At 43.6% G+C, this 25,153-nt stretch overlaps 1 protein-coding gene across 10 annotated transcripts in view; it reads left to right on the forward strand.

Moving 5' to 3' along the window:
- TFAP2B (transcription factor AP-2 beta) overlaps positions 1-21,846 on the forward strand; it is a 33,849-nt gene extending 12,003 nt beyond the window's left edge. For 3 of the 10 annotated variants that reach the window (XM_019282215.2, XM_019282218.2, XM_039569424.1), the window contains 6 exons: positions 6,926-7,000; positions 7,265-7,484; positions 10,025-10,143; positions 12,828-12,969; positions 14,995-15,254; positions 21,782-21,846. In XM_019282215.2, coding sequence (XP_019137760.1) covers positions 6,926-7,000; positions 7,265-7,484; positions 10,025-10,143; positions 12,828-12,969; positions 14,995-15,254; positions 21,782-21,831 — 866 coding nt within the window. In that variant the 3' untranslated portion in view covers positions 21,832-21,846. Of the gene's footprint in view, positions 1-6,925; positions 7,001-7,264; positions 7,485-10,024; positions 10,144-12,827; positions 12,970-14,994; positions 15,353-16,657; positions 20,824-21,781 lie in introns of those variants that run through there. The other 7 variants (XM_019282216.3, XM_039569426.1, XM_019282219.2 and 4 more) reach the window with 4 other exon arrangements.
- The last annotated feature ends 3,307 nt before the right edge of the window (positions 21,847-25,153 follow it).

Genomic DNA, 25,153 nt, shown 5'->3' on the forward strand with positions numbered 1-25,153 from the left:
AGTCACTCAAAGATGCTTGGCGATTAGTGTTGTGTTATGCTGATAGACATTAAACAGATCACACGCTGCAAATGGAAGGAAAGCTATCTTTAATTATCTAAGGAGTTTCTACTTCTAGATTCAATTTTAAGTACCAGAGATGAGGCTTAAAAACGCTGTCCCTTATGCTTGCTACCAACGGCACTTATCTCCAGGACCTTGTTATTTGTCAAATGCGCACAAATAGCTTAACAGCGACGATCTTCTAGGATGTAAAGCAAAATAACAGGGAGGGTGTTTATCTAAAATGTGTTGAAGGCAGCATGAGGTCCTTCCGTGTATTTATTGTTTGTTTTGTTGTTGGTTGTTTGGGTTATTTTTTAAATTTAAATCTCCATGCACGGTCTCTCTTTCACACACATGATCAAGGTCTGGTTATTTGAGCGAGCACAAATGAAAACTTGAAGACCATTTGACAGCACCATTTATGACTATCTGTTGAAACGTCAAAGGGTTTTGTTTTGTTTTTTTTTTTAAGGAAGAGAAACTTACTTAACTTTAAAAAGAAAAAAAAAAGGTTGTTTGTTTCTGCTGTTTTGGTTCAGTTTGGATCTTTAGTGGGGTTTCTCCTCAGGGTCTGTAACCTGATGGTTGTTGTATTTTTAACTTTTTTTTTTCCTCACTCTCCTCCCCCTTCCCCACCCCCACTTGACACCTCATACACTCCCTCTTGGGTGTATTTGACTAATTACTTGATTTGTGGTCGAGAAGCTCCTTTCTAAGGTTGTTCCGTGCTGGTCTTTCGCAGAATACACAACCTAAAATATTATTTTCTTTTTTCTTTTCTTTTCTTTTTTTTTTTTTTTTTTTTAACACACGCAGCCTTCTGTCTCTCCATCCTTCAGCTGACGAGGACAGCAGAGACATTCCATGTGTGTGCTGGGTGGTGCAATTACACAGCGAGTAGCACTAGAATGTGAATGCCAGTAATTATTACATATTAGGTATAGGTTTTTATATGTATTAGGCATATATTTAGGTGTGCTTTGTGTGTGTGGGCATTGAAATGGTCCCAGATGGAGCAGCTGCTGCCTAAAGAGACTCAGTCCCATCTAGGTGGGATTACTTGTGCCTATTTGCAGACAGAAGAAGAGATACTCTGAGTTTACACATGATGAACAGGAGACACATGTTCTTTCGAAATAAGGTTACTAAAAAAGAGCCCGAGATGCATTTGCAACTGTTTAAAAGTCACTGTAGCAGCATTTTGTTCCTTAGAAGTAATGCTGAGCTCCAAGAAACTTTCCAGCATAAAGGAATATTGTATTTTTTTTTTCACAGTGAGTTTCCTGGGTGCAGAGGAAAATAAATGGGTAATAAATAGCAGGTCACATTTGTGGCAGTCAATATTTAATCAGGACAAGGGAAGGAGCAATGCAGAGAGCATTCAGTATCAATTTCGCTTTGTTCCCTGCAGTTTGTAGCTGTGAGGATCTACTTTGAAACAAGAACAAGTTATTTAAACTCTGTGAGTCGTTCTTGCAGGCAGATGGCACAGATAGATAGACAGACACACGGGTATTGCCTGATTTTTGTGCAGTGGAACACTCCTGGGCTACATATTTGGTAGGCAAGGGTCGCAGGGGGTCTGCTTCACCCAATCCTAGTTGAGTGCCTCAATTTCTTTAATTGCAAAGTAGTAGGAAAAGTATGATGGGGACTTGAAGCCTAAACGTAATTATATCACCCAGTCTCTGTCTGTTCCTTTATGGCCTTTGAGGCCTGCAGAGGGAATTGTCTCTCTATGCAAAAGGTTTGCCAAAATATTAAGGAAATTATATAGGGATTCATACATGGCTATTGATTTATCTCAGGTATCGATCCCGCACAACAGATTACATATACCCAGGCTCTTGTTATGTTTGCTATCTGAGCTTACTTGACATTTCTGAAGTAATTTAGTTAAGAGGAAATGAGTTGTTCCCAGTAGAGAGAGCAAACGAGTGGAGTGAAGGTAGCCAGCGTGATAAATGGCTCTTTCATTTGGAGATCTCCAGAGCTCGTTTAAGGCTAATTTTCTGTATTAGCCCCCTTTGAGCTATTAATGCAATAGGCAGGGACCGTGGCCCCTTGTCTCTTAGCTGCCCCATTAGAGAGAGCATTAAGCTACCAAGCCTGAACTCCACTGTAGTGGTGGTGGCGCTGAAATAATGAAAGGTGCTTTTTAAACTCTCCTAATCTAAACTGGCAGAGGGTGGTTAATACGATTTGAAGGGGGCTGATCAATGAACAATCAATAAACTAATAATGAGAAGGATGCGGTACATTAGCAGTCTAAAAATCCAACGAGACATTAAAAAATCATCTTTAACTCCCACTTCCATTAGGATTTGGGTGGTGGAAGTGGGAGGGAGGGAGCCAGATAAATCATCAAGATGATAATAATCACCAAGAGCATTAATATCAGATTTAACTCAGCTTTCAGAGCTTGCTGACTGCACGTTTGGAGGCCTTTCCCTCGATTTTTGCTGAAATGAAGGGAAGGTTTTCCATGTGTCAGGAATAAAAGATTGGGTCCCCTTATCAAATGTTCATCTGAAATTTGCTTGGCACTCTCTATGGCGAAAGAAGTTGTCTTCCTGCAAAACCTTATGTGGCCCGAGTCCCAAGTTAATTTTTGTGACTCTGGGGCACAGTCAGTGACCTTAAAATTATTCTGATGTATTTATTTACTTTCAACTGTTTCTGACGATCTCTGCACACTCACATCTGTTTTAGCATGAAAGGCCATTTTAACTTGGAAGACCTTAATTCATGGCCTTGCAAACACGCTCCGTTGTTCCTCCTATCTTAAGGAAACACATGAAAGAAGGTCTCTTAACCTTTTGTTTTTAGCTGTTAATAATCCAGCACGAGTTTCCTCCCCACCCCTTGAAGCAGCTGATAAATAATTAACTGAAAACCACTCCGGCCTCAGCTTTTCAGGTGATAGATCTGGGGCTCAAGAGATGTTGCTTCAATGCCACTCAGTTTCGTGCTTATTCCTGAATCACCCGCTGAACCTAAGGATCCCCTTTAATTAAATGCAAAACAGTTTCGAGGGAATACATTCCACTTTGAAATTTAGTCCTGGCTTTCAGGGGACGGGGACTGCGGTGGAGGAGAGGGGCGGGAGGAGAGGAGGGGACGAGGAGGACAGAAGGAAATGGGAGATGAACACGCAATTTTCATATTTGTTCCTTAAAATTTAGATAAGATCCGGGTCTCTTTAGTTTCAGCGTCTAAGATGCTGCTCCTGGACGTTTTAGGCTTGGCTACAGAGTCAGAGCAAATCACCAGTTACAGTAAAGTCCTGTTGTTAGCACGGACAAAGAACTTTTTACTCATTTAAAGCCCAGTAGGCAGAGTAAAAAAAAATTGAAAGTAGTTTGATAGTTTATTAGTAATTAATTTGTCCAGGACGTTTCTTAGTAAAAAATACAAGAAATAATTTTTCTGATTGATTATTTGACTGGCTGTTCGACTACCATATTATTCAGCCGGGTTATTGCAATGATATCCATAGCTTAAACCCTTCTTAAGCAGCTGTTTGCAGGACATAAATCTATTATTTCTTTAGTTTTACTGTCGTTAAAACAACTTTTTTCACCCCATTTCCACTTGTGCGTTCACATTTGTGCGCATTTTCACACTTTTTTGGCGAGCAACGCAACAGAAAACCACCACCAAAAAAAAAAAAAAAAAAAGAAAGAAAAAAAGGAGAAGCCTAAGACTTAATGTATGCACAGAAAATTGTAAACATGTAAAGAACTGAAAGCTTCACGCTGAGTTTCGCCATGCTCCATTTCCCCACCATTTCCTGCTGTCGTTTCAAAGCGATCTCACTCATCTAGAGATCCCGTTTGCAGGAACAGTATGCTTATAATTACTAACAAATCAAGCGGCTACTGTTGCTCTCCCGGTTTATTGATAAGCTGAAGAGAAATGGAAGGGGGAGAAATGACAAAGAGGCTGGAAGTAACCACAGGAGGAGAGAAAAAAAACCAAAAAAAAAAACCAAAAGGGAGGAAGAAGAGATAAAGAGGTGGAAAAGGAGAGGAAAGAAAAAGAGAGACAAAGGAGATAAATACAGAAGTATAAAGGAAGGGAGGAGGCAGATATTTTGAAAGGGGGAATGATGTATTTGTGAGTGCTCACACACACGCAGCAAATAGAATTTGGGAGTGAAAGAAAATCGAACAGCTTTTGCTGGGGATAACAAGAACTAAGTGGGATAAAGTGAGAGCAGGAATGGTGGGGACGCCGCGTGGATACGTGTGTGTTATTCTGTGTCATTTCAGCATTTGTGGCAGTCCCTAACCAATTGGGGAAGTTGATATCGGCTAAAAATATCCTCTGCATTCGGGTTTATTTACATACGCGCAGGGATTTGACACACGCGCTGCACGCACGGACGTGGAGATCTCCTCACCCACAAAAGCTCCACGTTCTGTTATCTCTGCTGATGTCTGGGCTGTGTCTGAAAAGCTCCAGCCATGATAAACATATAGATATGATATAGATAGAGATAATTCATTCCATGGCAAACACTTTTTTGAGGCAGCATTAGGTAATTTACAGAAGATATAGAGCCCAGATAGAACAGATCTCTCTGAAGCTATGAAATTGCGATAGATATGCTTACACCGCCTGGCAAGCCTCTCAGATGGGTTCAGAGCTATCAGACTCCAGCTGATGGGTTTGTTCATGTCGTTCTTTTCAGGGAAACACTGCTAGGAAGAGAAGCTGAGGAGCTCTCAGCATAGCAGGGAAGGGAGCCAGCCTGCTTCCCAAAAGCAATTTGCAAGGGAGAAGAAAAAAAACACCAAGCACGTGAAAATCCATAATTCAAAGGTTAACTAATGTAATGAGTGCTCCAAAAGGCCAAAGCGAGCAGGGTGAGGTACATTTAAGCATTGCACGGGTCCTTCTCTCTTTAGTGAGTTTGGACTAAGATCAGATGTTCGTGGAATTGCTGCCTCTTGTTTAATTTCTCAGTTCACTGGACAGTGACCTGATAAACTGGTCACTAAATATAGCCACGGTGAAGGTGTGCTTGAACTGCACAGCCCGTGTGTTTGTCCCAAGAAAAAAATGCCAGTCATGAAAATCTGTCTGGTGGCACTGCTTTAATACAACTTTTTTTTTTTCTTTTTTAATTTCTATTTTTTCTACTTGATGCTTCACTCAAACAGATCATTGTGCATGAAATAAGAGATATACTTATGTATAACAAGGGGGAAAATATAAATACAATTTTTTGGTCTGCTGGAACTGCCTCTGATGTACAAACAAGATTTCCTATAGAATCAATGGCAAAAAAATTCCTAATAACAGCAACGAAAGCAGGAGCAGGCCTCTAACTCTTTTATAACTGTTTCTGAGCTGCTCTCAAACTATTTGAAACCACCTTTATGAGCTGCATAAAGTGCCTAACTAAAAATAATAGAGAAATAGGAATCCATTTCACTTTCCGATTCCCTGAAGTCAAGCCACTCAAAATAATTTGTTTATACTGGAGACTGTATACAAGGCATACGAAGCAATATGTATATCTAAAATCGACATGCCTTTTGGTTTTTAGCTGTTATAGAGCTTTTATTGTGGGGGTCTGGTCTGGCAGTAGGAAATGATCTGTAATAAAAACAGTGAAACACGGTTGTGTCTATTCCATGCACTGAGGTTATAAAATTGGCAATTGCCCAGTAGTTAGCACTTGGTAATATATTAGGATACCCGATCTTATTGTTTAGCAGCTCCAGACGACTTAAATATCCGCTCAACCCTAATGGTTTGATTCTCCAGATATGTTGCAAATAAACAGGGCTTTTATGACTTAACTGACATGTATTATAACTACCTAAATAGCTGGCATATGTGCATAATAGAACCTTATTATTTGCCGAATTGGTTTTGCAATTGATTGAGTGGAAACTGGAGATTGTGGAGCAGTATCTGCTCAAAGAGGGTGTGTAATCAATTAGTCTTCTCCTCTGAAACATGCCTGCTGGAAACTGCCAGGGCTCTCCCACCAGCAAAAGCCCCAATTTCAGCGTATATTTTCTATAAGGAAATGCGTGTTGCCGCGGATCCAAGAGGAAGCAGCAGTAGCAGCTGTCAGCTTTTATTAACTCTTGCATAAAACATACCTTAAGTATGGTTTGTTATCAATTACTTGCAGAAATGAAACAACTGGGAAAATGCAGCGAGGCTCCCTATAAATTAAAGTGATTGGGTGATTGATTAGAGCACCTGCTGTAAATCATAACAGTTACACACAATTATGAGAGAGCTATTTAAGTTCATTTGTAAACAAAATTCATGTCACGGGGGAATGGCTCTCAGTTTTAGTTCAACCAATTTTGTTGTTTATTTCTGAGTGTGTCTGGTTGCTATTATAGGAATTTGTTCTTTATAATCCCCTTGGTTACTCTTAAAATAACCTCACTGGTTTCTCAGAGAAAGGAAATACTTCATTTTATCTTGGAGAGAACAACATGGTTTTATTTTGTTAATTTCACTTTATCATTCTCTTTTTACTTTTCCCTATAACTACTTTTAAATATGTGTTGCAGTAACTAAATCAGTTTTATTTAGGGGCAGGAGAGTTCCTACTAATTCACGGACAGCACAATATGATCAGAGTGGAGAACACCATGGTTAGACCAGATATTTTTTCCTGGTGTTCATTTTTCTGAAGGAAAAGACTCATTTTATTTCATAAACCAGACTTAATAAAAACACAAAGCAATAACAGAGCTGTCTTCTCATTGCTGTATCCTCCAGCCTTGATACTCATTTAAGACAGCAACTCCCTTTGTGTAGTGAATTTATTCCTGGCTCAGCTTAGCAGTAATGGAAACATTAGCCAAAAAAAAGTAAATTTTCCTCTTTTTTTCCCCTCCAGAAAGGCGCTGTCCGTTGTACAAAAGGCATCGGGGGGCTCTGGGTGAGACACAGGCTCAAACCCGAAAGTTGCCAGGTGCTTGCCAATATGTATTTTATTTCCCAATGATCAAACCCTGCATAGAGGCTGTACTGTACCACCCTTCTCTCCATCCATCATTCATGGAGCAATTTCCTAGAGGTTGGGGGAGCAGCACCCTTTAGGTTGCTGGAGGTAGCCAGAGATTCAAAATTCCCTTTCATTTTGCTGTTCTGTGCATGTGAGAGAGACTGTGGTTATCCTGTTCTCCTTTGTGGCCTGATGGTTTCTCTCTCCCCTCCTCCCCTTTTCTTTCTCCAGTTCCGGTTCCTCCAAAATCTGTTACTTCTTTGATGATGAATAAAGATGGCTTCCTGGGTGGAATTTCAGTCAATACCGGAGAGGTGTTTTGCTCTGTACCTGGCCGCTTGTCTTTGCTTAGCTCAACTTCAAAGTATAAAGTAACTGTGGGAGAAGTTCAAAGACGCCTTTCCCCTCCAGAGTGTCTGAATGCATCTCTCCTAGGAGGAGTACTTAGAAGGTAAGAGTCTGGGGCAAATGTGTGAATGTGTCTGGGCCTCCATGCATGCACCAGAAATCCTTGGTCAACAGTAAAGATGATTTCAAATATGCATTGGTCCTATGGATAGAGCCTGTGCATGTAATGCTGGTGATAAGGTGAAAATATGCTGTGTTCAGACACTGGGATGGATGTATGGAGAGGAGACAAGGATTTGGCCTTGTTATCTACAAATGAAGGAACTGAGATGGAAAGATTTTCTCCTTGTCCATGCACACACTTTCTATCTTTTCTCCTCCTCACACTTCTCTCTTAGAAAGTGGACAAAATAAAATGCCATGATGGGCGTGTTTCAGGATGAACTGGAAGTATTTCAGGACCTGATGTATTTCTAGGGATTTCCTAGATAAACCCACGAGGCTTCCTCTATATGGCAATAATGATCAGGCAATTATGGCAATTATGACACCTGGTGTCATACAAGAAATTGGCAGGGATCTGATAGGCAAACTGTAAGGTATGCAGGTACCTGACTAAAGAAAAACCACCAACAGGTAGCTCTGAAAGTCAGAAAAAATGCTTCACACAGAGAAAGTTGCTAGAGGAATCACTCACAGCTGGTCTTGAGGCCTTTGCTGCTTAACATTTGTGCGAATCACCACTAATGCCCAGGTGGATTTTGCTGAAGACCTCAAAATAGCTGGCGTTGTTGGCACTGAAGGAAGTGGGAAGCAAGGAACAACCTACAGGCCCGGTTGCCACTCCATCATAACAAGTGGGAGACTGTGCTTTTATGTAGAAGCAACAAGAATTTAAGCTCTGGGACCATTAGTTGGAAAGGCTGCCAGGGAGAAAGGGCTTTTTCTTCTTGGCAGTGCCTGAGGGACTGTGAATTGTCAGCAGGACTTGTCTGTAAGAAAGGTGAGCTAAGGCTCTATCTCCAGTCACAACAGGGGAGAAGCCATGAGGCAACAGTATGAGGTACCAGCTCACCCACTCAGGCTGAGAGGGTACAAGATTTAATTTTCTGTGTGTGAGGTAGACTGTAATAAAAAACATAACTTTTAGGCAGAGACAAATGCATACAAACTGAAAATGAATAAACTTCAGATACTGTATAAAAGTTGCTAATCTTAGAGGAGGAAATATCTTGGCAACTCCTGCAGCAGCAATTTGGATGCGTTGGTTATAAGGAGCTTTAAAATGAAGTTGGTGTTTGGAGTTCCCCCCTCCCCACCGCAAAAAATTCTGTGATGACGTCAAGGGCTCTGGCTCCGTGACTGGAGAAAAGGGGTAAAGTTCTGCTACATGCGGTCAGTCACCCAAATATACACGTGAGAATTCGGGTCTCCCAAAATAGCTGCTGTTCCACGTGAATGTCTGTAATCATTGTTCAGCTGCCAGGGACAGCAGCAGAGATCTTTACTTACAGATGCTAACCTGCCTGCTCCTTCTGTACAACTACAAATAGAGCAGGGAGAACATCTGAGAGATGCTCTGTAGAAAATATAATTACCAAGGTAAAGAAACATTATTATTGAACTTCAGCAGATTTCTGGAGGTGGCCCAACCCGTAATCATTGGCTGCTGCTGACTTCAGTTCCTATCTTGAATCTAAATTTTAAACAAGATTTTGGTTCAGAGCAGATGAGATATAGAAAGCTGCTCTCTTGCAGTTCTGCCATCCAGCCCTATTTACTTCGATATATAATAGTGGGAAGCTAGTGTGGCTTCTCTGTAGTTTCTGGTTTCCTTTCTCTAAGTGTGACTGCTAATTCTTAAACAAATTTTAAGTAAGAATTAAGAGAGTGTTGTGACTGACTCTGTTCTTAGGTGCCAAAACTCTACCCGACTTCGCAGGTGGCAAGATTTCATCCCTGGGGGTTTACATATGTATGGGCGTTCGAACAATAGCTCTGAATTTCCCACGTATAGCTCACTCATCCTTTTATAGCCCTTATCAGTAACCTCCGACAGATATTCCAATCTTCCCCCAGGCGATCCATTCCCTCTTTATAACGCACCCTGCCTCAGGTGAGCTCTTCCTCTCAGAGTCACCTCCTCGCACAGGAACACACTCACACCCGCGAGAAGGTTTAATAAATATTTCCCTCCTTTACAGTTTATCCACAGGCGCACACACACTCCCTTCGAACTTTTCAGATTTATTCGGTTTTTTATCCCCTCGTCCCATTCTGGCTCTTTCCTGTTATAACAGAGGGTTTAATCCTCCTCTACCTTCCTATCCATCTCTTTACTCCGTCTTAATACAAGTTGGTGTCATATCCATTTGCTCTCTAGATCAGAACCTTTCCATTAATTATTGCTGTTTGGCGTTATTTGATTTCCCTGGATAAAATCGGGAGAAAAATGGGTTCATCCCCGCTTCTACCCCTGGGAGAAATTAAGAAAATCTCAGCAAACCCGAGCAGAAATCCACACCCCCAGAGTCCTTAACATCGAGTGAAAACCCTCCCAGGCTTCGCTGACTGCACAGACTAAACGTTTCTTCCAGGAACACTGCGGGGTTAATCACGATGTTAATTTCTTTGCAATTCTAGAGCCAAATCGAAAAACGGGGGGAGATCTTTGCGAGAAAGGCTAGAAAAAATCGGTTTGAATTTACCAGCCGGCAGGCGTAAGGCCGCAAATGTCACTTTACTCACCTCCCTGGTGGAAGGTAAGCCGAGGGTCGCAGCTCCCTTCACACCCCTGCCTGCTCTGAGCTCCTGTCTGACATTCACAAAACAAAACAAAACAAAAAAAACCACCAAAAAACCCGACCAACTTTCGGGATCAGGTGGGAAAACCTTGCAGAGGTGAAAATCAGGGCGGGTTAGGAGGAACACCGGCACGGTTAAGGATCCCATTCCCAAAAATGAAGTCATTGGCTGGAGGATCATTGATCCCTCCTGCTGACAAGAGCGAGGGAGTGTGTCTGTGTGGATATAGGTGTATATATTTGTGTGCATGTGTAATTCTGCAGGGCAGTCCCATTCCTCTTTGCTATTCGTTTCCACCCTGTGATCTCCGACTCTAGATCTGCTCCATTCTCCCGCTAATTCGCTCCTCCCGAGCTGATTTATGGCCTCTAGAAGATGCTCAGTGCGGAGAAATAATACAAAATTACTTTTTTTTTTTTTTTTTTTTTTTTTTTTTTGTATGAAGCAGAGCAATTTGAGAGTAGCAGAGCTCGGTTTCCCTTTAGGTGGCTGGAGCTGAACAAAGAGAGCAGCTACTCCTGAGGAAGGAGACAGGGGAGACTGAAGTTTCAAGTCATTTCAACTAATGTCATTTTGGTGGCCAGCGTGTTTCTTTGATTTGTTGTTACTGTATCGACAAGGAAAATTTAGAGCCACTAAAAAGTTTAGGGTTATGTGCGTGTTTATGCTAAGTGAAGTTGGATTTCCTCCAAAAAAAACCTAACTGGAATAGTATGGATGCAATTATGAATTATATGTATCTGCATTACACATACACACTGAGAGGCGTATAAATAATCCACTTATCTCTTCTGCGTATAAAGCGAGCATAAATATTTGTGCTAGATATTAACTTTTCAACTCTTTTGATTGAGTTATGTGAGCGACAAGACCTTGCCGCTTGCAGAGTGAAGGAAGGCTCGCAAAAAGACGGGGGCTGAGGGGCAGGAGCTCCCCCTGGTACACGCATGTGTGTGATGCCGAGAGTGCAAGGCTCAGTGTAGGTTACAGCACAGGGTCTCGCTATAGGAGGTGTGAAGCATTTCGGGGGGCACAAGTGCCCTTGAGCGCCCTGTTAGTGCAGCTTCACCCCCGCGGTGTGTGTGGAACACCGTGCACTCTGCTCTCAGCAGCACCAGCCCCTCCTCGAAACTGGCGTGAGGTTCAAAAGCCGGTGGGGCTGCGCAGTGATGCTAAAATCTGTGTCAAGTGTGCAGTAAGGTGTACATTCCCCTCCTCTCCCCTGATTCCCTTACAAATCAACAGTTTGCCTCCAGAGAGCTCCCTCCTTTCGGAAGAAGCTGCACCTGATGGAGTTTTGTCTCTCTATTTTTTTTTTTTTTTCCTCCTGCCAGCAGCCAGGCTTTAGCGTAGCTGCTCCTGTACTGCTCGGTATCGCCAGGAACAGGAACGCTCCGGTCGGTCCCGGCCCGCGTTGCTCGAACGCTGCCTGGGAAGACCCTGCCCGGCTCGGGAACCCCCCCTCCAGGCTCTGCCGGGTGCTCTCGCCTCCATTAACCGGTTTGATGATTAGCGAGAAGCATTGGAAAGCAGGAGATGACGTTGGAAAGCAACTCCTGATAGTTAAAAATAACGTGGTCCTGGGGTTATTAGACATACCTGCGTGTTGGAAACCTTCCCCCTCGTCCCTCGGGCGATGCTTTAAAGGGTTTAACGCTTTATTCTAGAGGGGTTGAACTATAATCTGGTGGAATCCCTCTAGAGTCTGAGGGGTTTTTCCCCCCTCCTTTTTTCCTCCTTTCCGCAGCTACTGTCTTCTTCTTGTGGCATGAAGTACGTCAGTAGGAGTTGGATGACACAAACCTCTGTAGGCAAGAAACCTGAAACCAGGCAGGCAGGAAAAGTGAATTAGAATTAGAGCTAGAATAATAATGATTTTGTTCACAGAAAAAGTTGCCGTTAGTTGTTATCTTTCCACCCGGCAGACAGGAGTTCTTGTTTCATGATGGTCAGTTAAAATGCAGATTGTTAAATTGCCATCGGGTTTAACGCGGTTGTCTCCATAATTTTACAGATGTGGCGATAACTGTGATAATGATGCAAGTGCCCCGTGTGTGCATAAAGTGTATCTCTAACGTCCCACAAAAAATCAACACTAATATTAACAATATATCCACATCTGTAAAATTTTGGACAATGATCTGAGGTATTGAAACAGGAACGGTCTCTCTGCTCTTAAGAGAAGTTTGGGTCTGTAGTGGGTCTTTAGTCTTTCAGGCTTTGACCAGCTTCCCCTCGCATTTTTCTTTGGCCCAGTAAAGTTTTGTGTGTGTGTGGTGGGTGTGTGTGTGAACTCTTCCCTCCGTTCTGCACAAGCAGCTCATGGGTACAGACCGACACGAGTGCAGTGTAGCAAAGACAAATCTCATCAGCTCAAAATCTGTCCCATCGACTTCTGTCCCCAAAATAGTGCTGGTGGGGGGAAAACACACAACTGGAGCCTGTCCCTGAGGTGGAAGGGATGCTATGGAGCCTGTCCCTGAGGTGGAAGGGGTGATAACGGGTTTCCAAACGCTGCTCAAAGGAGCTGCTGCCTCCCAGGGGGGCAGTGGGCTCCGCCCGGTGCCCCGGCGGGTCGGAGCCAGCCCAGCCCGGGGCCGGCGGTGCCCGGAGGTGTTAATCCCCGTCTCGTTCCCTCCAGGTGAAGCCGTTCATTTAGCTCGGGATTTTGGGTACATCTGTGAAACGGAGTTCCCAGCCAAAGCTGTTTCTGAGTACCTGAACAGACAGCACACGGACCCCAGCGACCTCCACTCCAGGAAAAACATGCTGCTTGCCACAAAGTGAGTGCCAAGTTAACCAACCCCCTTCTGCCTTTCCAGGAGAAAACCCTCCTTCTCCTCAAACTCTTCCTCTGAGCCCGCTTGGAAGGCCGATGGAATTTCCAGGCTCTAAATTCCAACAGCCCCGCGGGGAGGAAGGATGCTCGAATTGCCCCAAGGAGCTCTGCATCCCTCTGCAGTGGGGTTCCTGCCAGCAGACCCTGCCCCTATAGAGGTTGTAGGCGATGCTCCCCTAGCTATAGAACATCATTTTCAAACCAATCCCAGTTAAACATTTTTTGTGGAAAGTGGACCAAAAAATCTGTATTTTCCTTCCACAGCGTGTCTGTCTGTCCCTCTTGCTGCTCACACACACCTGTCTGTCTGCTACCAAATTGCAATGTCTTTCCCATACGATTTAATTAAAAATATATATATATTTTTTAAAAGGGAAAAAAAATAAAGAAAAAAAGAAAAGCCCACCACCATGCACTGCTAATGGTTCTCGATTTGGCCCCCCCCAATCCATCTCTCTCCCTTGGGACTTCCTCGGTGGGTGTTCTGTATGTGATGATTTACCCCAGGCTGTGCCTTCCAGACTACTCACTGGGTGCTTCATGGTTTGCTCGGGTACTCGGCAGTGGGTGCTGAGTGTTCACTCACCTTCGTCTGTCAGGAAAAAAAAAGGGGAAAAAAAAAAAAAAAGAAAAGAAAGAAAAATCCCAGCCCAAACAGCTCTCATTTACTTCATGCTCTGGGACGTGGCTTGCCTCCGATGACAGCGTAATTTAAAGAAATATATGGAGGGTTGAAAAATCATTTGCTCAAATTTGTCCAGATGTTTTTTAGACGTGATTGGAATTTGATTGCCCTTTTCCGCAGGGTCAGAAGATATTAATGTCCCAGAACTTTAATTGCTCGCAGATCCTGCTTTGCTCTTTGAAGATGTAAAATGTTGGACTCATTACTGTTTGTTCTCCAAATTCAAAGTTTCCTCTCTTGCACTTTCTTAATGGATAATACACATAGAAGTAGACCTTTATCTTTCCCCACCCTCTGAAACCTTTAACCCACTGGGAATTTCAGAGAATTTCAGAGGATGAGAGCTGAATGTCTTTTTTAAAGGTTTCTTTTTTCCTTTTTTTTTTTTAATATTCTGGTCTTTTTTATCTCCACTCCCTGGGTAGGCACCTGTCTTAAAAAACTGATTCCTTTGGGAACCCTTAAAGACTATTCCTGTGGGAGCTGCACCAGCCTCCAGGGTTTCTGTGTTACCCAGGCACCTGTTGACTTGAATGTCTTTTGCACTAGAGTAATGCAAAAGAAAGTGATTGTGTGTGAATTCATTAGAAAAATCAAATCTGATTTTCAAAGGTGCAGGCAAACAACCAAGAGCCAGGTGTCAGCTCTGATGTGTTAATTGGGTTGTCACACCCCCAGAATAAAATGGGAAGTGCTTGCTTTTTTCCTCATGCCATGAATAAGCCAGCCTGGAGTCCCAAAATCCTGATTTTTCTCAGTAAGATGGCCCAGCCTGAGCAGACTCAGAGAAGCTCTGTTTTAGCCCTTCCCTGTACCAGGTCCCTGTGCCACCCAGTAGTTCTTAGTGCATGGCTGTGCTTTCCTTTAGGGACAGCATTGGTGGGAGCTGCTTTGAGCCGGGGTCAGGCCTCCAGGAGGATGGGTGCTTGGCAGATCCAGGGCACATCTATCTGCCTTTCAGCCTGGTTGTTTCTGAAGCCACCGAGCAGGGCTGAGTTTTCAGAGTGCTTCAGAAACATCCTTGTGACTGCTGGAGAGATTTTAATCTCCAGAGCTGGTGTTATCCCCTGAAGAGCATCATTATGAGCAGGGAGATGTTGGCTCACCATGCCTGGTGCCCAAGAACTGCTGGAGAAAAAGATGGTGGCAGAAAGGTCCCATCCCATGTCTTGGGACCACTTTTGGCCTGAACCTGCCCATTGGTTTTCACAGATAATTGTTGGATGAGCCTAACTGCTCTTCTCTCCCTCTCTCCCTCTCTTTGCCTTTCTCTCTTCCATGCAGGCAACTTTGTAAAGAATTTACAGATCTCTTGGCCCAGGACAGGACGCCCATTGGAAACAGCCGGCCCACCCCTATTTTGGAACCGGGCATTCAGAGCTGCTTGACTCACTTCAGCCTCATCACTCACGGCTTTGGGGCCCCTGCTATCTGCGCTGCCCTCACGGCCCTCCAAAACTACCTGACTGAAGCTCTCAAAGGCATGGACAAGATGTTCTTGAACAACAACACTGCTAACAGGCACACATCTGGCGAAGGACCAGGTAGTAAAACTGGAGACAAGGAAGAGAAACACAGAAAATGAGAGAGAGAGAAGAGAGAAAGAGAGAGAGAGAGGAAAAAAATTAGAATGAAAGAAAGGAAAAGAAAAAAAAGTTAAATAAATAAAAGGAGAAAAGAGAGAGTTAATCTTTTAAAAAAAAACCGTCTTAATTTTAGCTTTAAAAATACTGGATTGGGCTTTGGAAGAATTCTATTAGGTAGGACAAAATAATAATAATAATAAAATAAAAATAATAATAATAAAAGAAAGACAATAATTTAAGATCAGAGGAGCACAATGGCGCAAGACCAGTGGTTCAGAGTCTCTTGCCAGGAACATGTGAAGACAACCACCAGGATTTTTTTTTTCCCACTTCTGTTCTTTCACATTTTTTAAATAATGATTGGGGGGGAGGGGAATATAATAATAATTAATAATAATAATAAAAGAAAGAAATGAATAACTTATTGGAAGAAATCGGAGAAACATTTTTGGTGTCAGTGCTTTGATTTCTTGAGCTGCACGGTCTGTCTTGCTATTATTTTTTTTATTTTATTCCTTTTTTTTTGTTGTTTTGAACAACGTCCTGTCTCCACCTAGACTAAAATGATCTTCCAGAGTGTTCCTTTCTGAGCAACTCCATGGCCTCATTCCCCTCAGTTCTTCCCACGTCATCTCACCACCCTGGCTCTGTCTAGACTAGGAAAGGAGGGGAGCTCCCAGACCCCTCACCAAGCCATCAACACCTGCTGCGTTCACGGCAGCGTCTTAACTTTAGGTGCCACCAGAAGGGACGTTCGGGATCGCCGTGGCTCAGTTGAATTAGCCAAGTCTATTTTTTAAGAACTATTTTGTGTTTTTTCCTGGTCTAGACAGACTCTCTGTTTAGATTGCCAGCGTTTACAGGTGTGTCTGGGTGTGTGTGTGCCGCTGTGTGTGCATCTGGGTATGTGCACACCCGACTCCCTGGGGGGGGCGCGTGTATCCTATGTATGTTTGTGGATATATATGTATATATGTGGGTATATACATATATAGAGAGAGAATATGTGTGCGTAGCCACACATATTAATGCATGCAAACATACCTTTGTAATTTAGTAATTTTGTCTTTGATGGTAAAATGCCTTGACTATAATGGGTTGCAAAATTTTGGAAGTAAGGTCTGGTAAAATGTCAGCGCTATCTGATTTCTTAATTTTCTGAGATCTCCTCTTTTTCTCTAGGGAGTTTTATATTCCTAACTATGCCAATATTTCAGTCCTTAATTTCCTTGACTAGTGTGTGTGAGAGAGATCTTCCCCCATTTTTAAAAAACTGTTAACAACAACAAAAAATGAGTGATATGAGTATGTAATTCTTTCTCAGGAGTATGCACTATTTTATTTTCTTCTGTTTCCTAAAGCTTTGCCCGCTTGGCTTATGAGCTTCTTCAAAGAGGACTAGAGATCCCTACACAATATATCAGGTACAGAGAAAAAAAATCCACAATTCTGATATTCTGATACTTTTTTTTTGCTTTTTTTTGCTTTTTTCAAATCAAAGCCAGTTGTTACCGAATTCTGTAGGTGCACTTCTTTAAAGAAGCTCAAAGGGAATAATTTGAACGAGATAAAAATATAAGTTGAAATCGAGGTGTACTGTTGAAAAGAAAATAAGAGCTGTGTTGAATGTTACTGCACTTGCTTGGCACTAGGGTTTTGTACCCAGGGAGGAAAGAGTTGCCATGTGAGCTGGCTCCTCGTGATGGGAGTGGGGAGGGTTTGCCAGGGAATATCCTGATTTCTGAGGAAATCTGTTTCTCTCAGAAAGCTTTTTTTTTTTTTAAATGTCTTGTGACTCTTGCTTTAGAACAAGCCGGTGTGGTAAGGGGGGCAAAACTTCTTAACTCCAATGTTTTTCTTGATGGTTTGGTGTCTGACAGGATGTCTTATGCTTATGATTTGGGGTGGTGAGGGTGAATGGGAAGTCTTATTTCTTTCCTCTTTTTTTTTTTTTTTTACATACATTTCTCTGTCTTCTCTGGTAAAATAACGCTGAAGTGTAAGGATATGAATTTCTGTTTGGATCCTGCCGTGTTGGGTAATTGCATGAGTTTCTCAGTGGGGTAGGGCTCGTGCACTAACACATCTTTTTGCTTATGTCAGAACTGGGTGTGGGTAAATCTCCTGGAGTCACTGGCAAAATTCCAGTCGGGTCAGGCTTCCCCCTAGGATCCCTGTGAAAGCTGCAGGACTCACTCCCACCATCCCAAGCAGGAACACCTGAACTCAAAACAAGAGAGAGAGAGAGAGAGAGAGAGAAGGCTTAGCCTTGCTTTAATTTTGAGATACCTTCCAAAGTGGATAGTGAGGGAGAAATAATTCAACAATACCCCCAACATCCCTCAATGAAATGTTCTCAAAACAAAAGAGCAAACGATCCTCTTGTCACCCTTAGTGCCCTTGGCTCTCTGAGACATGGTTACAGCTGAGGGCCTGCTCTGCTTTTCAAATCTTCATGCAGCCAGGTCCCAGCTCTTGTTCTCTACTTGTGATTTGCACACATGTAGCAATAGAAATACAGGGATCATCCAGCCCCAAGGAGCACTGATGCCTCCCAAGCTGCTCCTTGCTCATGTACCTTTGGTTCTTCTGGGGCAGAGTGCTGTGAGGGCTCTCCTGTGAGAAAATGGGGAAACTGAGGCAGGCAGCCTTCTCCATGGGCTGTTGGGATGAGTCAGAGGCAGTCTCAGACCCTGGCATGTCCCTGCCAGTGAATTTGGTTATGGCAGGGATTGTCACATCCCTGTGGATGTCACCAGAGGAGGTGTGGTCAAATCATGGATCCCCCACCAGCAGGCTGGGGACCCCCTGATTGAAAAGCAACCTCCAGGCAGACCCCAGTCCTCCAAATCTTACCCCTTGCCAACCACCCTAAAGTTAATCAGGGCTCTGGGGAAGGACAATCCAGGATCCAGTGTAGAGCATGGCCCAGCAGTGATGCACAGGAAAGGGAAAGAAGGGATCTGGGGAGGAACAAATGGCCCCACCTGAAAGCACAGCTCCCTTCTCTGCCTGATGGGAATATCCTGTTTATTGGAGCAGAGCACCAAGTGTTGGATGTTGCCTTGTTTGCCCCCTGCAAATAGGTTTTGTGAGGAGCTTGTGGGTCCAACCTTCCAGCATCATCCAGCTCAGGGGGGCTTTTGGGTGTGGGGAGACCCCGAATTAGCTCTGTCTTCCACCTCCCCAGCTGCATGTGCAGGGCCATGGGAAACTCTTCCCGGCCACCCCAGAACTTCCAGCTGAAGGCTTTGGGGGCATGTTGGGAATGGCCTTTCCTTGTCTTGGGGGAAATGTAGGCAGTGCTCCTTTTAAATGCAGAGGACAGTATCCCACCACTGCTGTGTGTTAATGGGGAAAGGGAGCCCTTAGAACTTCTTGTGGAAAGACCTACTCACACATGTGAGGGCCTGATCCTGCTACTGCTGAAATCCCCCCTAGGCACAGGTTTGGTCACCTGGACCATGACCTAAACCTTGAGCAGGTTGAAGGAAGAGTTTCAGTCTGTCCCTTGTGCCTTCTACCTGGAGGAGACAAACTGCAAATGCCAGGTTATGCATTGCTCAGGCAAAATAAAGCCAAGTTCCCACTGATTGCAGCTCCCCCCACTTGCTCCCCAAAGTGTGGAGACAAAGTTCACGAGGTTTATGATTTAATGCAATCAGGCAGAAAACATAGGATAGGAGCACCTCTCTCTGTCCTTCCCCCTAGCCTAGTGCTGGTCCCAGAGGGAGTCATCCATTTCTAGGTGGCTCCTATCAGTGCTGAGTACAGAGGTCCCCCTGAAACTAAACTCAGCCTCCTTCTGGAAAGTATTTTGCTGCTCCCCTCCACTTTCCCAGCCTGACTACTTGTGTTGGCGGGGCACCTCAGACGTTTATCTGATAATTGAGTTATTAAAAGATTTGGTTTCCTCGGAATCATAAATCAATAAACAGGAGGATTAACAGCTTTGCTTTGTAACTCAAGGGAAAAGTTTGAGGAGAGACCATGAAAAGTTTGTTTTCAAACCAAACAGGTGGGTTGCTGTAAATTTTATTTCATTCTTAGTCTCACTTTTTTTTTTTAATAACAATTCTTTATTTGCCGTTGGAAAGATCTTTATTTTCATATGCTCCCGGACTTTTTTTTTTGCTGGTTGTTATTCACACAAGATGTGATGGAAACAAGAAGCCAATTTTATGGGAATCCTTTTACAACCCGATGGTTTCTTTAAAATCGGGTCGTGTCTTGTCCCACCTAATAGAAATTCTCTGTGAGAAGCTGTTTAAAGTCCCCTTGCATCCCAGACCAATCTCTCCCCAAATCCCCAGATTTGCATTTGGGGCTGGGAGGGATGGGGGAAGGATGGTTTTAAGACCTTTAGCTGTGCCCAAAGGGCTTATTCCCTTCCCCTGCTCCTCTCTTTCTGACCGGTTTATCACACAGACCTGTCCAGCTCTGTTTTAATAAATTTCTCGGAGAATTTGGTGCTTGTTTCAGCTGCCGTAAGCATTTACCAGATCAATCCAGACAACCTCCCCCTCCCCTCCGGCTTCCCTGTGTGAGAGAGACCGTAGGCTTTTTACAAATAGTATATTTTCTTATACAAAGGGAAAAAAATAAAAGAAAACATCCCCAAACACACTGGCAAACGCCTGAACATTTCGAGAGAGACGAAACACTGTGTGCCAGCGAGAAATAAAGGCAAAAAAAAAAAAAAAAGAAAAGACCCAAACAAACGCAAAGCTCTGAAAAAGCGAATGAGAAACGGGAAAGATGAAAGAAAAAAATAATAAAAAATTCTCCTTTTATGCCCCAAACGATCCCTTTCACCTCCTCTTCTTGAAAAATCTGACCATGCAGTGAGAAATATCAGTTTATCGACTCTTCCTGAGAAGAAATGCGGAGAGGCATTCAGTATTGAGTTTGTATATATTTATTTATGCTTAATTTAACGGGAATGTGTAAATATGGCGAGCAAGTAGTTTTTGGGTTATTTATCTGTGACTCTATACCTCTGTGAATGGGTGGGGGAATTTAAAAACGAAAAGTATAAAAAAACTAACAAAAAAGAAAGAAAAAATAAAACCAAAAAAAAAAAAAATTCCCGCTTGACTAGATAGTATCCTATCTGAATCTTTTCTGTTCTTTATAGACAAGCTGTTATGGTAATGGGTAGAAATTGGTTTCTTGTCCAGTGATGACCTGATTTACATAAATAATAAGAATAAGAATAAAAAAAAAAGAGGTTGTTGTGTTTTGTTGTATTTTCCTCTTCAGTTTTTTTGAATGTTGGTGCTGCTTCGATTCTGCAGACGGATTTACTTATAACGCCAAGAAGTCTTTATTTTCCCAATCTAGGCTTTGGGGAAATTCAGGACATGTCTCTACATTAAAAAAAAAAGACAAAAAAAAAAAGACAATAAATATTGCTTCTCAGAAATGTTGGTATTTTATTTCTGTCTGACTCAAAAGTGTCCATATTTTTTCCCACACTTACCTCTTCATTCTAAGCAGACCTATAATAAACCTCATGTCATGTTAACGTGAGCTTTTGTTTCATTTTGCTTTAACCAGCTGAATTCGGAGTAAATCTTTTTCTTTCTAAAGCATGAGCCGTTAAAAGAAAATTTTATGTAAACCTGCAACATCAGCAAACTTTTTTTCCCTCCCACTGCTATGTTACTGTTACTGTACATTTCGCTTACGCTTACCTGGATGTGTGTAAATAGATGTGTATTTATATATACTCTTATATGGAGATCGGGAGTGATGTTCGTGTTCACAATGCGGGTTTATTTTCTACCTTTGGGTCAACACTTGCAGCACCAGCTATTATTGAATTAGCAAGAGGAAATATTCAAATGAAAACTTCTTTCTCCCCCTTCCCCCTTCCCTTCACCTTCGTTCCCAAATCGGCTTTATTTAGGTTTGTAATCGCCGCAGAGCTGAGATCCGGATCCCCAGGGCGAACCCGGAGCCACTCCGGAGTGACTCGGGGTTTACCCTGAGGTTGGGGGAAGCAGGAGGGGGAACAGATGAGGGCCTCAGGATTTTTTAATTAATTGTTTTTTACTGGTATTATAGAAAACACCTTTCCCCCGGTTTTTTTTCTTTCTTTCTTTTTTTTTTTTTTTATTTTTTCCTGGAAAGGACTGTCAATTTAACCCTCCGCACAGTCACCCTGAAAACAAACACACACGTGTGCTCGAACGGAGCCCTGAGGGTGGAAAACCGGTTTAAAACCTCGCTTTTACTGCGGTGAACTATTTCAATTAAATACCCGGTTTGAAGGCTCGTCTGGGTTGGGGTTTATCTGTTGGTTTTTAGAGAGAGCGGTCAGTGGTTAGAGAGCGCAGGCAGAGAGGTGCAGGAGCCCTGACAAGCGGTGGATCGGTTTTTGCAACTTAATATTTCTCTCGGAGGGGATGGGGGAATAGCAAAAAATAAATCCATCCCCACCTCCATCTCCCAAACTACCTCCCTTCTCCCTCTCCTTCCAGCTTGGACTACAGGAGCCGGCTCAGCTGATCGCCCATGGTGTCCAAAATAAATCATCATCTTCATCATAATAAAAAAACCAAAACCAAACAACATTGCAAACGACGACCCCAAAGTGTGTTCTATGGGAAAGCTTTCGAGGCTCGGCTGCCTCGGCTTCAGCCAGGCTTGGACTCAGCCGTGACCTACTTTCTCTCCGTGGTGTGATGGCAAAAACGCCCGGAGCAAGTTTGTGGGGCCCGGGATGGAGGAGGCGGGTGGGTGGATGGGGGGGGACTGGGACAGCAGCGCCCGGGGTCCGAGCAGGGGGAAAACAAGGTGGGGGAGCAGCGGAGCTGCGCGAGAAAGAGCAAAGGGAATCCCCCTGTTTTCCCTTTCCTAATTTTTACCGGGACTTTGCAGGGCGGGGAGCGGGGACCCCCAAACCTCTCATCCTCTGTCCCTCTGATCCAGCTGTGTGCAGGTGTGGGGGTAAGGACGCCGGTGGGCTGGGAATAGCACTGGAGCTGATTCCCCAAAGCTAGGATGCATGCCACGCTTTTTCAGTTTGTTTAGTTTGCTTTTGTTTTAATCGCACCAATGGTATTATTTTTAGTAGAGCACATGTTTTGCATGAAACCTTCCAAAACAGCCCTCGCCATTCCCAGCGGAGTCTGGGGGGAGGTTGTTTGGAGGGAGGGTGGGGATCAGGAAGTTTTTGTGTTGTTAAAGGACTGTGCAACAGTTATATAAAAAGGGGATTAAAAAAAAAAAACAAACCACAAAACAAACAAACAAAAAACAAACAAAAAAAACCAACCCCAAAACAAAAACAAAAACAAATGCACCGGGAAAAGCTCTCTTGTAACTCAGCAGAAGCACCCGCTTGTGGAAATCGAGGGCTCCCTCTAAAACGGGACCCGATGAGACGAGGAAGGGCTCACCCCGAGTTTCCCAGGCCCCCGGCGACGGTGTCAAGGTGGTAAATTCAAAGCACATCTATGTATGCGTTTATAATAAAGTGCAGTTCGCTGCTTCGGGAGGCAGTGGTGTGTCCTGCCTCCCCCCGGGCCGGGGTCTCCTCCCGCTCCCCTCTCCGTGCAGCCAGCTCGGACACAGGAACACTGGGCTCTGGAAAAGTGGCGTCAGGAAAGCAGGAGTATTCCTGATGATCTCCTCTTTTCCACTACATTTTCTCAGCGATCTTCAACAAGACAAGATCAGATCTTTCTTTCTTTCTTTCTTTCTTTCTTTCTTTCTTTCTTTCTTTCTTTCTTTCTTTCTCTCTTTCTTTCTTTCTTTCTTTCTCTTTCTTTCTTTCTTTCTTCTTTCTTTCTTTCTTTCTCTCTTTCTTTCTTTCTTTCTTTCTTTCTCTCTTTCTTTCTTTCTTTCTCTCTCTCTTTCTTTCTTTCTCTCTTTCTTTCTCTCTTTCTCTTTCTCTCTCTCTTTCCCTCTCTCTCTCTTTCTCTCCTTTCTCTCACTATTTCTCTCTTTGTCTTTTTTCTCTCTTTCTTTCTTTCTCTCTTTCTCACTCTTTCTCTCTTTGTCTCTTTCTCTCCTTCTCTCTCTCTCTCTTTTTCTCTCTTTCTCTTTCTCGTCCTACCTACCTACCTACCTACCTACCTATGTCCTAGTCTTCCTCCTCACACTTTCTCCAGCTAAGGATAAAACCAGGGAGCAGCCGCAGTAACCCCAGCAAAGGCAGCCGTACCCCAGCTCAGCACCACCTCCCCTCCCCACGGCGCTGGATTCTCATCTGCTTTCCCAGCCATGACCAGCAGGGACCTTCCCTCCCTCCGCCTCTCCCGCCTTGTCCCATTCTCTTCCTATAAACTCCAGGTAGTTCTAGTTTCCATTACAAAACTTCAGCGTGATTTATATAGTTATAAACATCGGTGTTGTCTTCCATCCCTCTGGGGTGAACTTCTTTCTTTCCTTCCTCTGGCTTTTTTTTCCGCCTTTCCCTCCCCACCTGCATGGTATGGCCCATATTTATACGAGACCTCATAAATAACATCTGGTGTCCCTATGACGGAACTAGTCAAATGTCTTAAATAATCCCCAGGACCAGTATATTCACCGAATTCCTTCGTTTTCTCTGTCTCGTAAACAGGCATCCACACATATTTTTCCCCTGTAGCTGGAAGTGTGTCTGTGCACAGCTGTACCAGGACATTGTGCTATATTTCGTGTCACAAGAGTGAGTTGGTTCCACTATTGGCTTTTAGGAGTTAAGGGAAAACCAAATATGCTCCTTGTCTTTGCCTTCGGAATTTAACCGCTGCAGGAGAGTCCAGCCGGTGCGAGGGGCCGGTCCTTCCCGGAGCTCTCCCCTCAGGGCTGGGCTCTGCTGCTTCCCGCACATCCCGGTGTCCTAGCGGAGGAAGGGCTGCCCCGATTACCCTTCCAGCAAACACCCCCCTCTGCCTGTGAATGCGTCCTGGGGCAGGGAGGGATAAATCTCTGGGGCTTTACGAGTTAAGAGTGTCTCTATACTCTCTGCTTAATATGAAGAAGAAAAACCCCAGAATCTCACGCAATTACGAAATGACTGCAATTACTTTGGAGCTTCCTCCAAACAACATCAAAACTAAAAAAAAAAAGTGTGTGTGTGTGTTTGTGCATGTATTTCTCACCCGAATTTTCAGAATCTTTTTACCCCCTCCGGCCCCGAATGGGGCAAATGTATATAAAAATTCCACAACCAAAATAACCCTCAAACCACCCAAATCTAACATTTGCAAGGTGTTTTTACTACAAAGGCAAACACTGGACCTGCACGGTTCCCCAGCGTGGGGAAGTGCTGTGACGGTGATTATTAGTCCTGTTAAGTACACGGCAAAATTGTCTGCGTCTCCTGATAGCATGAGAGGAGGATGCTTCCTCAGGACCAGAGGAACATTTCCTTTAAAACAGAAACCTTTGGTCTCTTCCAGGTGATAGACCAGTGCGTGCTGAGTTTTAATAAGAGCATTCTCTGCAATTGCAATTATATCCATGGTTTTACTAGTTTAAAACACCAATGTGAATGAAATGCGTGTGGGCATTTATTTTCCTTGTAAAAATGCATCAAAGTACCAGGGAAGATATTTTGCCTCATGAAATCAGCACTAACAATAGTTTATCTCCGTGCACAAAGCATCACCTGGCAATTTTGTTGCTCCTGTGAAACTCCCAGTAACTTAACCGAAAGCTGTAGTTTTCCTAAAAACCTGTGAGCAACGATGGGGATGAGAGATCAGCCCCGGTCACCGGTAAACTCCGCTTTATTCCAGTGCAGAGTGGAACCTAATTTGGCTGGGAAAAAGGGAGCCTGTTTCCAGCTCTGTATGGAAAATCACAGTATAATAACTGGCAATGATGGGAAAAGGGTGGGGGGTGGTGGTGGAAGAACT

The sequence above is a fragment of the Corvus cornix genome, chromosome 3 (genome assembly GCF_000738735.6).
Source record: "Corvus cornix cornix isolate S_Up_H32 chromosome 3, ASM73873v5, whole genome shotgun sequence".
NCBI classification, from domain to species: domain Eukaryota; kingdom Metazoa; phylum Chordata; class Aves; order Passeriformes; family Corvidae; genus Corvus; species Corvus cornix.